This window comes from Erpetoichthys calabaricus, chromosome 16, assembly GCF_900747795.2.
Source record: "Erpetoichthys calabaricus chromosome 16, fErpCal1.3, whole genome shotgun sequence".
Classification (NCBI taxonomy): domain Eukaryota; kingdom Metazoa; phylum Chordata; class Cladistia; order Polypteriformes; family Polypteridae; genus Erpetoichthys; species Erpetoichthys calabaricus.
The window spans coordinates 90,939,407-90,951,927 of NC_041409.2; the positions used below are offsets into that span (position 1 = coordinate 90,939,407).

At 35.6% G+C, this 12,521-nt stretch overlaps 1 protein-coding gene across 1 annotated transcript in view; it reads left to right on the plus strand.

Annotated features, from left to right (window-relative positions):
- The window catches only part of plcb2 (phospholipase C, beta 2), an 84,836-nt gene that overhangs the window by 8,436 nt on the left and 63,879 nt on the right, over positions 1-12,521 (plus strand). The window contains exons 2-3 of the mRNA XM_028821947.2: positions 2,084-2,161; positions 6,139-6,207. Coding sequence (XP_028677780.2) covers positions 2,084-2,161; positions 6,139-6,207 — 147 coding nt within the window. The remainder of the gene's footprint in view (positions 1-2,083; positions 2,162-6,138; positions 6,208-12,521) is intronic.

The window sequence follows — 12,521 nt, forward strand, 5'->3', positions numbered from 1 at the left end:
ATTTTTACATTTGTATGTCTGAATTTTTAAGGCATGACTTGTCTGTCTAGGCATCACTTTAGGCATTTTAGACATGTAGATTATCAACACCATTATCAGGAAGCTTGAGCAATCCCAGACTGTGCTATTTCCATGCTGTCATCTTTGGGACAAAGCAAATATCTCAAGGAGACTGTGGTGTATCTGATCTTTTAACACAGTGAATGAGTATAAGTTTTGCAGGCTTTTCTTAAGGATACAGGTTTTCTGCTGGATGACCTCCGACCTAAGAAATGACTCTAGAATTGAATGAAAATTATTACTGTGTGACAGTGTCAAACTTTCTCAGTCTATACTGACATTGGTAGCAGAACCAAAATAAATTAAAAGCCTAATCTGTATGAAATGCCTGTTCATGACAACACATACCGAAGGAAACACTCCTGCACTATCTGATACGAGGCCAAATGGAGTCTTCAGTTAACATAGCATGGCTTTGGTCCATTCGAGGAAGACGGAGTACTCTGAGAAAAACAGATGTTTACAGAACAAATTTCAAGCAAATATTGGCCGGTCAGAAATTGAACGTTTGTCTCTTTGTGTTACACTGGTTTACACTAACCAGTTGGGTAATCAGTTGTTTTATATAATGCATTTCACAGAGCCCACCATCAACAGATCCTTTAGTGTTTTGTGCCTGATTTACAGTTTGTATTCCATCCACTGCCATTGTAAAAGAGATCACAAGCTACCTGATGATACTTGAGGTGGCAGTGATGTAAATCCACTTTAAAACAACAGACTTACACTTCCCCCAATTAGGAAAACCTACAAAAAAGTTCCTGTGCATCCCTTATTCAAGCAGCCCTTTTGAGTGGGCTTACAGCACTGGAGGAAACGTTGTAACATGTAACTGTGCTGCTCTGAAGCCAAATGTGGTGGACAGACTGGTGTTTCTGTCACACAACTTGAAGTTTCCTCAGTAGAATTTTACAATTGTTTTATTTTTTTATATATGTTTGTATAATATTGGACAGAACCTGAAGTTAGAAATTTGTTTAAAAATATTGTAAGTTTGGGTTTTCTATTATCATTGTGCAATATATGACAGAACTTGTTTACAAATGCTATAGTATTTTTCCTGTGTAGTTTGACAGAACTTTGGATTTTTACACAACAGTACGGTAGGCTTGATTTTTGTTCTTGTTTGTGTCCTGCACAATTCACCTTACAGAAGAGCAGTTAATGTTTATCCATACAACTGTAATGTTCATGCCTTACATTTCAATTAAGATTAGTGTTTTATCCTCTTTGGATTCACATCTTGTTTACATTAAAGGTAAGTGTCTGTTTAAAATGCTTTCATTATAATAGTTTTGTTGGTTTTAGTGCAATTATTTGTATAAATCCTCTAGGCCACTTTGAAATGGTTTACTCATACTTGCACTGTTTGATCTCAGCAATACTTTGGTGATTTTAATGTTTTTGTGTTACTTTAATTCAGTTTTAAGTAAATAAATAAGACCTGTTTTCCTTAACTGTTTTTTTCCATTAATCTCATTAGTAAACTATGGTTAATATTCTATTATCAAGACCAAGCTAGATCAATAGCATTTTGACAAACATATTTTTAAAGGAGGCAAAATATCATCTTATTATTGTTATTGTCAAAGTCCCAGAAAATATTGAGATATGTTTTTTTGCCAATATCACACACCACTAATCCAAGTACAGTATTTGCAAAACCAAATTGTGAATGTTTTATTTGACTCAGAAATTTTCTGCCTCAATCATTTTTGTGGTGGCAGCGCACTCGTACAAATCTCTTTCCCCAGCCTGGTTAGAGCCACCTTAGCTACATATGGTACACCGAGCTGAAATGGACAGCCTTTTGGTGAGCTGCATTAGGAACCTCTTGTTGGTGTAGTACAAATTGTTCTGCTCGTGGATAAATGGCAGAAGATGAGAAACCTTGCCTTTGCTAAACCCAGCACTGTGCTGCACATAAACAAATAGCTATAATCTAAAGAGCCATTCATTCATTGCTTATGCACACATGTTAGTCTTTATATTCTCATACGACTTCTTACTTTTTTTAACTTAGGACACTGGAGTCACATCACCTGTAATGATGAAAATGGATCCAAAGGGCTACTATGTATACTGGACTCACCAGAACAAAGTAAGTGATGCTAATCTGGAGTGTCACATGTCTGGCTCTGCAATGCAATCAAAGTTTTTGTGCTCTACCTACAGTCACCAAATCTTCCCTGGCTGTTGGAGATATAAAAGAGCCAAATCTGTATGAGAGACAGCACAGAGTAAATTCCTGGTCTCTGTAAGCTTGAAAATAGCAGGATGAAATACCAGGATATTTGATATGATATGATTTGATTTGGTTTGATTGTATGTTTCGGTATATGTTATGGAATACCATATGTCCTTAAAAACCTGGAAAATCTTGAAATTAATAAAACAATTTGAAAACCTGGAAACAAAAAAATTTCCACTCATAGAAAACCCTGTGAAAATTGAGAACATCAAATCCAGCACACCTGAAAATGATAGCTTATTTTTTTAAAATCAAGTTGTTTGTGAAAGTATATAAATTACTGTGTACTGGAAGATTACGTTGGTTGTGGATGTGCATTTTTGCTAAGGTCAAAACCTTTGCTCTTTTGAAATTGAGGTAGCATTTGTGTTCTAATTTGACATAGCAAAACACTACATTAGCTAGACTGCAGCTACCTTAAAGGAATACTACCCAAAAATATAAAAAATATTTTTTTATGTGTTACTTAACCTATGTGGTGTGTAGTAGGGATTTCATAAGAACCAATTGACATCGGGACTACAATGAGTGACAGCAAGTTGACATATTACTTAGGAAGGCGCAATAATTTGTGGAAAAAATGTGAGTAAAAAATATTCTTGAAAATGGCTTACAGTGTTACAGTATCGCATTAACAAATCTCAAAAAGAAAAACAGCAGAAGTCATGTCTGGAAATGCTTTTTTGCTGAAGGCAGGAAAATTTCTTTGTGTGATTGCTGAAATCAGGTCTGTTATTTAAAAAAAAAAAAGGCAAGGCACACACGCATAGGCTTTCATCACTGCAGCTTTTATCCCATTATGGAGTTACCGTAGAAACAGATTCCTGCATGCTTTGAATTAAATTGATATTGTGTTAAATTTTAATACTATGTCCTATACCATCCTGATAAAAGAATGGAGGCTTTGCATTCATTCTCTGACTGGACACCTACAGCTATCTATTTGAGTATCCATCTATTTTCTAACCAGCATTTACATTTTCACACATCCAGCATCACACATATAGGATTGTGGAATGTGGCAAAAACTGCAACATCAACAGTGCTAACAACATCTGAAGCAAGTAAATATCAGGACAAGTTACAAACAAAGTGGCTCTTTTACTTGTGAACACCTGTAATGAAATGAGATGGTCTGTCTGTCAATACCCAAATAAAATATATTTAGTATTTTGATGCTTCCAAACACAAAGCACATCTCTCTAGTAATATGACATATACTGTGTTAAAAGAAATTAATTAGAGACACGCAGTTACAGCAATGTAGGCAAAACACCATACTGAATACAAATCTACAAATGATAAACTAATGTTAATAAGCACAACCCCTAACGTGATGAACATAGTGAAAACACATAAACTATATCATATATTTGAAGGGTACATTGGCGAATGTAACGCAGTCTCTCAGTTATATTTAATTACCTACAAGTGATAGCACATCCGTCCTTTAGATAGCACATCCGTCCTTAATAGCAAAGTCCGATCATTCTTGTAAAATACTTTGAAAACAGAACAAAAAAAAGCTGTTTTTACAAGAATTTTTGAATAATGGCTTACTATAAAACTGACAAGTATGATTTCACACTGGAAGCCTAAAAATTGGGACAAATGTAAAAATGGACAAGTTTGGACAATTAAAGCAGCAGGAGTTTAGGACATCTGAAATTTGAGTGGATTTGACTCATCTGTTAAATATTGCTCTTTAGTAAGTTTTTTACTGGCTAATGATACTAATACACTGTATATAAATTTAAAAATAGCAAATGTCACAAATCTAACAGAGGTATTCTCTGATAAACCAAATTTTAAAAGCATGTTGTGATAAAAAAATCTTGAAAGAGTTTGTTTATATGAAAATTTACTGAATTATTTTGGATTTCATTAATTCAACAATACATAAATTGCAATTATAGGCGAGAAAATGTCACAGAATAAAATTAGAATGTGAATATGGTAAGATAGTGTATGATGATTGTCTTTATAAACCCCAAAAGTTATAACATCTCCTCGATTTGCTGCTACAGTGTAGGAATGTATTTTGATATTTATAAATGCCTGTACTAGTTTTAAATGATAGCTGGGCCACTACTTCATTGATATGCCACTGTTTAGTAGGCGCTGTTACAATTATATATTTTATGTTCTGTTGCAAAAAAAGACACAATTTTGTACACTTGAATAATGGAGGTATTTTTAATAAAAAGCCATTGAAAGGGATTTGAGTTTTTGGCATGATATCTAATAGATGCTAAGTATATTGAAATTTCACTGGTATTGGTATTGAATACAAAAATTCTCATATTGTGACATCCCCAATTTGTAGTGATGGCCAAGAAAAAATTTTAATTGAATGCTTTCATGGAGAATGGAAATAATGTTTCTGGTGGAGCAATAATCAATATCATAAATGTCCATGAAACAATATTTTCTTTTACTTGTGTCCAATAGTTCACATGAATTAAAGACTTTCGATTATTTAATTGGGGGGGGGGGCTGGGGTCTAGGCAGGTCTTCAATTCAAAAGCGTGACCCCAGGTGAAAGGCTTCTTGTTTGTGGACTACTTTCATTTTCCACAGGGATTTATTTAACAATTATTTTATCCAAAAGTGCATGCATTTTGCATATTGTGAGCATATCACTTGATATGATGACACAAGTAACTGAACATTTTTTTCATATACAGTACTGTATGTTTTTAAAAAATGCTCATCTTCATAGGTTGAGGTTCCATCAGAAATGTTATGTACATACTCCATAAAAACAAATTACATTTTTTTCTTGGCCATCACTACAAACTAAATGATGTAACATGTAAACAAAAAATATCATTTTTTTGTGTACAGTAGAATTCCTTTAATAACAGTTGCAGAAATGAGTACAAATTCTTTCTCTATAAAACTTTTTTAATAGTTAGCCAGGTTTATATAGTAGTGATAATATCGACATTTGTACAGACTATAATGAAATGTTCAACAAACATGTAACATGTCTTCACTTCCCTGTGCCACAATACATAAGAATATGTTAAAAATACAATATATTATTTAATAGAACATACAGATCTGCTTACCTGTTATACAGTGCTTATTATTGTTTCTATGCTGCAATTACCCTGACACTTGTAACTGCACTACACTCTGAGGTAATGAGGCTATGCCTGTTTGGGATTGCCACTTGCCCGATTAGCCAATAGATCACTTGCTTGTGGCACTTTGCTGATTTTTCCCTTTAGTAAGTTTCAACAGGTTCCAGGTGCACAGAGACACCTTCAGGCACTTAAGTTCATTCTTTTCCTTTGTGCTGCAGGATGCCTTATTCACTGATATAACAACTGTAGCTGCAGCAAATATTCAATAACTTTATTTGAAAACAAACATTTTTCAACGCAACAGATGCAAATTTAATGTGTAATGCTTTTTGGGATATTTTATAATAAGAAATCCTTGGTGTTCTCATTGCCATCTAGTGCTTTACATATGTAAAATATCAGGGCTGCGTTATTGTGTTATTAACATATACTCTGGGTGGGATTTAATGAGTATTTGTATGGCTGAGGCACTTGTGTTAAAAAGATAAGGTGGTCTAAGGTTTGAGGAGAAAGAGGAGGAGGCTCTCACGCAATATGCTGAGGTGGTAAGAACTCAAGTACAGCAACTGGCACAGGGCATTTAACATTTCAAAAGAATTTCTTGCATTTTTAAGGAAATCAAAAAAATATAAATAAACAGCAACACTTCAAACTTAAAATTGCATTTTATTTTAAAATAATAATTTATAAAATTGAATTTCATTTACAGGTTAATTTTCTTTATTTCTTCTTTAGGAAATGGAGTTTTTAGATATTACATGTATTCGTGACACACGAGTAGGAAAATATGCAAAAATACCCAAGGTAAATGTTTTTAATGATTTAATGTTTGAGAGTAAAAAGGTTGTTAACACTTTAGAATAGTGACTATATCAGTAAGCATTTTGTACTTTTTATGCAAGCTTTCGAAGCAACTCAGGCCCCTTCTTTAGGCAAGATGTAATCATTAAATAAAAGAAGGGGCCTGAGTTGCCTCAAAAGCTTGCATATTGTAATCTTTTTAAAAGGTGTCATTTTTCTTGACTTCTCACTACATGAAAAATATTGATATTTTCGACTTCACACAAATGTTTCTGCTTGGTGAAGAAGAGAACATTTTCCCCTGAAATTTTAACAAACTTAATAATGAGGGTTCGTGGGAAATGTTTACCAGACAAAAAAATATGCTCTTTTAGTTTCTTGGTTTTCTTTAAATGGAGTGTTCAAGAATTTTGGGGAAGAGCCCCTACAAGAATTTAATGGGGGCATACATCTTCTATCCATTCATGTACCCAGTTATTCTTAGGTTTGTCCCTGCTTTCAAAATCTATTAATTTAGCCTTTTTTTGTTTGTCTGTAAAGCCATGACTCTGTCACTTGTCAAGATTGCCATCTATTTTGGTATTTCTGTGTAGGACGTCAGTTTGTTTTCTGCATCTTATAGCTAATGTCTGTTTATTTATTATTTTTATTTATTATTTGTTTATTATTATTAGTGGTGGCTTTGTGGCCAAGGACCTACCCTGGTATCTGTAAGGTTGCCGGATCAAATTCCATTATTGCCAGAAGGGATCCTACTCTGTTGGGCCCTTGAGCAAGGTCTTTAACCATAAAATTGCTACAGAGGCACTGTACAGTTGCTGACCCTACGTTCTGACCCCCAAAGGTCATGTGAAAAGACAATTCACCCAGGGGATTTAATAAAGTATAACAGATCAAATGTTTTTGTCCATTTTATACATTTTTCACTCCATTTTACGCACCATGTCATTCATTTTATGGTTTGCCTATGCTGTGTGATTGCTCAGATGCTTGATCTCTTCTCTCAAATAGATTATTAAAACTTTCTAGTCTGAATCATGTTCTGAGTTAAATTTTACGCGATGTTCTGGCAGTATATACCCTACTAGTGCTGAGGATGAGAATGGAAGGTGAATTACTGGTGTAGAATAATGAGTGCAAACTGTCAATAGAGCTCAGCTAGAGTGGTGTGTGTTGCCAAATAATATTCTTCTGCTTTTGTGTTATGCTGATCAAGGTGCTGACTGATCTTTTTGCACTTGTTTAGGAGGCATTGTGTGCTGTGTACCGTAAAAAAAACCTTACTGGAAGTAGTACAATGATGGATATCCCAAATAAAACAGATAAAAATATAAACATGTCGATTTAGTGGCAAGCCTTGCCATGTGTAAGGTGTAGAGGGCACATGATTTTAAACCGTGCCTCTCATGCCTAAGGGCCTACGGGCCTTTTGAGTGTGTGAAGTAACTCTTAAGAATATGCACTTATTTAAGTGCCAAGCCGTACGCTTAAGGCGTACAGAAGAAGAAATTAAGAACTTTTAAGTACAGAAATAACTAAGTTTCTCAGGAAAACCAAATATATATATATATATATATAAACATGTCTGGGAAGCCTTTGCTTCAGGTGTCAATGTCTGATATCCAGATAAGACCAACTAATTAATAAAGAACCATGCCATGTAATAAAACAAGACTAACATAAGTAAGAGCAAGCAGAATTTGATTCTGCTGGTAGAGAAATGCTAAATTTGTTTTGTTAGATAGATAGATAGATAGATAGATAGATAGATAGATAGATAGATAGATAGATAGATAGATAGATAGATAGATAGATAGATAGATAGATAGATAGATAGATACTTTATTAATCCCAAGGGGAAATTCACATTCCACTTGCTGTTGTAAGAGAGGTTAGGAGCACACACTGATACAGCGCATTGCCGCACCCGCCACATGACAAACCAACTCGGGAAACATGCTGTTAAATCTCTTGAGTAGTAGGAGTCACACTCATTTGTGAAATACATTTTTTTTTTATAGTGAGTTACAATTTTTTTATCACAGGGAGACCAAATCTATGTACAGTAGTTGTATGAATGCCTACTTTGCATCTGATTTGTTTGCTACATTAATTTGATCGGTTAATGTAAATGAGCAATATGGAAAGCAAAGGTTATAAAGAAAACATCCGTCCTGTGTTAGAAACCCTCCAGGGAAAGCACACAGATTCCTGGGCACAGCTACAATATCTCTCTAGTCTAAACTATAGGGAGCTCTTACCTTTGTTGGAAATAACAAAGGGCAAAAATATCCCCAAATTAACCATTTTTTCTTTTACTCCACAGGGGTAAAAAATATCTCCAGACACACTTGTAGTGTTAGTAATAGGCATTAGATAATACACTTATCCTGCGATTCGATTCTTATTGCAATTCAGGCTGCATGATATAATTCCCACAGTATTAAGTCTTCATAAAAGTAATTTACTGTATGTTTAATGTTACTTATCATTACACATTTAAAAAACAAAACATTGCAAAATAAATTCATTGTGCAAATTTGCATGTTTTTATGTATGCTTTTGTAAGCTTTTTCTTTTGTATTTGTATAAAATAATACTAGGTATTGCAGTGAACACCAAGATGAAAAGGCTAAGGCATGCGCCAAGTTAAGGCCACAAACCGGTGCGTATATTTAGCAGTGAAAGATTGTACTCTGAGAAGGACCAACTTCGTGCTACTATGGCCATGGGAAATGCCTCATAAAACAGCAAACACACCAACTGGCAACTAGGAGTGGCCATTATTGCACTGTTCTTTATGTCACATTGCTTATCCAGAATCTCCGATCATCTTATGCTATTACGCGCTGTCTCTCCACTATCTACTGAAAACCATGTTTTGCTTGTCAATTAGTACATTCTATTAAGAATTGCACTCTATACACATTACAATAATGACACTATACATTTATAAAATAGGGTTAATGAAGTGTGAAACTATCCAAATTAAAACTTGTCTTTTTGTTTTTTGAGTTACAATCAAACATTGCTCGAGCAGTGGCTGTCCTTTTATCCTTCTTGAATTCCATACTGACCATTCCTTTAATTCCACATGGCTGGTGATGTGCACCATTTTGGCTACATCGGTGCTGTCAGCCAGCCTGCAGTTATGCTATCTACATGGATTGTTACGTATGATTGGCAGAAATATGGGGCTTTGAAATGTAAAGCCAGCAACACTGGATTAAAATTTTTGTAATTTTGAAATTAATACCTTTAGTAAAATAAATGTAGTAATTGTAACACAGAATTATTCTAACAAGTGACTATTAGCTGTATATGGTGCTCTGCATTTTTGAGTGTAACAAATTATTCCTCGGTCTGAAACACTTTAAGTACCACTGACTTAGATGAAACATGCTTTCTATTGATTGAAACAATGCATTGCTTGTGTTTTGACAATTTCTAATAGAAAACAAAGGGCATTTAATCTATACGCTGCTTGAATTGTAATTTTATTGTTCATTGTTTTAATTTTTTTTTTGTTAAAGGACGCCAAGTCCTTTATTGTTTCTGTAACCACTTTTAGGTATTAATTCTACTATTCATTCCTGTATATTTAATTTATTGTTATTTTTGTAATGTCATTGTACTGCCATTTAGTTTAGTATTTTTCAATGAAAGCAATCTTGTTGTGTATTGTTTTATATGGGCATCACTATACAGTATGGTTGACAGCAACAAGGCCCAATAGTCTTCATACTTCAACAGTATAATGATACATGGCTTCATCATGCTGCCTTTTTAAAAGATGGCAGCTCAATTAGGCTAGTATCTTCAAACAATGTTTCTCAAAGGAAGGACCTAGTAATAGTCTAGTGTGAGAGGAAAACAAAAAGTTACTATGATTAGTTCTTGGCTTTGATTTTTGGAATTTGTTTGTTTTTCTTGACTTTGATATTTCAATTCTTGCTTGATTTTCTTTTCAACGTTAAATATGTAGTCTCTGACGCACATTGCTAATGGCCACTTGGCTCTGTTTCTGCTTGTGCTCTTTCCACCTTTTGCTCAACAGTGACTTGCCTTGCTGTCTAAACTTTGTTTAAATGACATAGAAGATTCAGCTAATTTTGGTACATTAGAATATGGCTACTTTACAAAGAAGATCCCTTTCCTCCCTTAGCAATACTGATAAAAAGGTACCTTGACCTATCCATCTGATCTACCTGATGATTTGTCATCAATCAAGAAAATTTCAGAACCTTGCCTTTGAAGGACATATTTATTTTTATCAAGATTTCAGTGCTAAAATAGCCACTGCTAAAAGAGAAGCTGAAATCTACGCTCAGGACATGTGGAGCTCTCCTCTCCTCCACTCTTCCAATTCATCCCCTGTACCCATTTGCTTCAATCCTTTCTCATAAGTCCAAACTGGTAACTGGTCCCTATTCTTTCGTCTGTAAAGCTTGCCTCAGAACTCTCCCATTCATGTCTAATTGGCTAACAGACTTTTCCCCATCCTCTGCATTAAACTGGCAAATTATCTTTCTAAACATCAAAAATTGCTCTAGTAATCCTAATCACAAACACACACAATTCAAATTTGTCCATAGGCTGTTTCCTATGCCCCAGAGAAGCCATGTAATGGGACTAGAACAAGATCTCCTCTCTCTTTTATTCACAACTGGCTTCATGCGATGTTCATTTAGTAAAGAGCTTGTCGGTGGTTGCTCCATAAGGCAGTTTCTCCTGTCTACCTTTTTTCTTCTTACTTTGCTATGCGCTCATGCATGGGGGGTATGTGTGAATGTGTGGCAGTTTACCCATCAACTCTATTTTCTTTTTTTTTCTTTCTACTTATGTTTCTGTTTAATTAGCTGTCACAGGTAGGGTGGTAGTGGTTGTTTTTGTTTTGATGGTCCCAAATCAGTTATTGGTGGTTTCCTGTTTATTATTATTATTATTATTGTTCTTTTTTAATTTTATCAATAAAAATTTGAACACAATCTGTGTAACTAAAAAAAAACTTTAAGCACGTCTGGACCTGTTTGGTAAGCATACTCATTCTTTCTCTCTCTGCTTAGACCCTAATCTATATTCCTACCTCCAGTTAAGAATTCCCCTCAACACTATGGCCTGTCCCAAGGCCACTTCCAACCAAACGTTGCAGTCACTTATCTTTGCTCCAGGGATATCAGGTCAGAGCTACTTCCTGTGTTCCTGCACTCCTGAGCCTTCTGTTTCCCTTAGAGAGAGCTAAGAGGTCCATATCTCTCAGCATATACCGTGCTTCCTGCTTTAAAACTAAAACACAGTTCTGTTTTAAGACCATGATCTCTTGTATACCAGACTGAATTTCCCAACAGCATCCCACTTAACTCTACATTTAAAAGGGAGAACTTGACCTCAATTTTATTGACTTAACAGCCCTGTGATATTCCGTGTTGGTTTGGTGATGTTTTCTCCTCCTTCTATCAATCTGTACCCTCACTCTATCGCTTGTTCTTGTGCTCCTGCCTAACTTTTGATTGGTTGGATGTAAAATATACAGCTCATGGGGTACTGTGTGCTGTCCCTTAGCGCTCACATATTGGCATATGTAAACCTCTCCTGTTGCTAGACTTTCTGTCTGTCCTCTACTTGTTCTTATTTTTGGCTTTATCCCAATTCTGTTCCACCATGGAGGTGTCCTTGCCCCAGGAACATTATTTCTTGTAGGGCTCCCCTTCACATGTGATAAATGTAATAGCACATGATTTATGTTACTAATTGTCCCAGAGCCACAGGATTCAAGTGACATTATGGAGTGCAGAGGTGGTGTAGAATGGGTCTTGGGCATAGCACGAGATGGTTGAAATACAGGCTGTGTAAAGTTCAAAAAGCATGTTAAACTGTTCTTTAAAAAGTTAGCCAGTATTCAGAACATCACTGCAACAGTGAGGTTAAACCACACTTAAAATGGCATGTTAAGCTGTGAATCTGTTTGTCTGTTGTGGGGAACAGCCCGGACACAGACAGGTAGACAAGATGTTATCACCCAACACACGTTTATTTACATTATTTACATCCATTACAGTGCACATTCCCAGTGCCTCAGCACCATTCACCCCTTAAGTTCTGGCCACAACACAATGCCTTCTCTCAGTCTTTGGTCCACCTCCACTCCTCTTCACCAAGCTTCGTCCTGTTCCACCCGACTCTTGCCCCCGACTGGAGGGAGGCGGCCTCTTTCATACACCCCGGATGAACTCCAGGTGCATCCTAAGGGCTTTTGTAGCCACACCCCTGTGTGGCGGAAGCTCTGTCGGTGTATCCGGAAATCCTCCGGGCGTCCC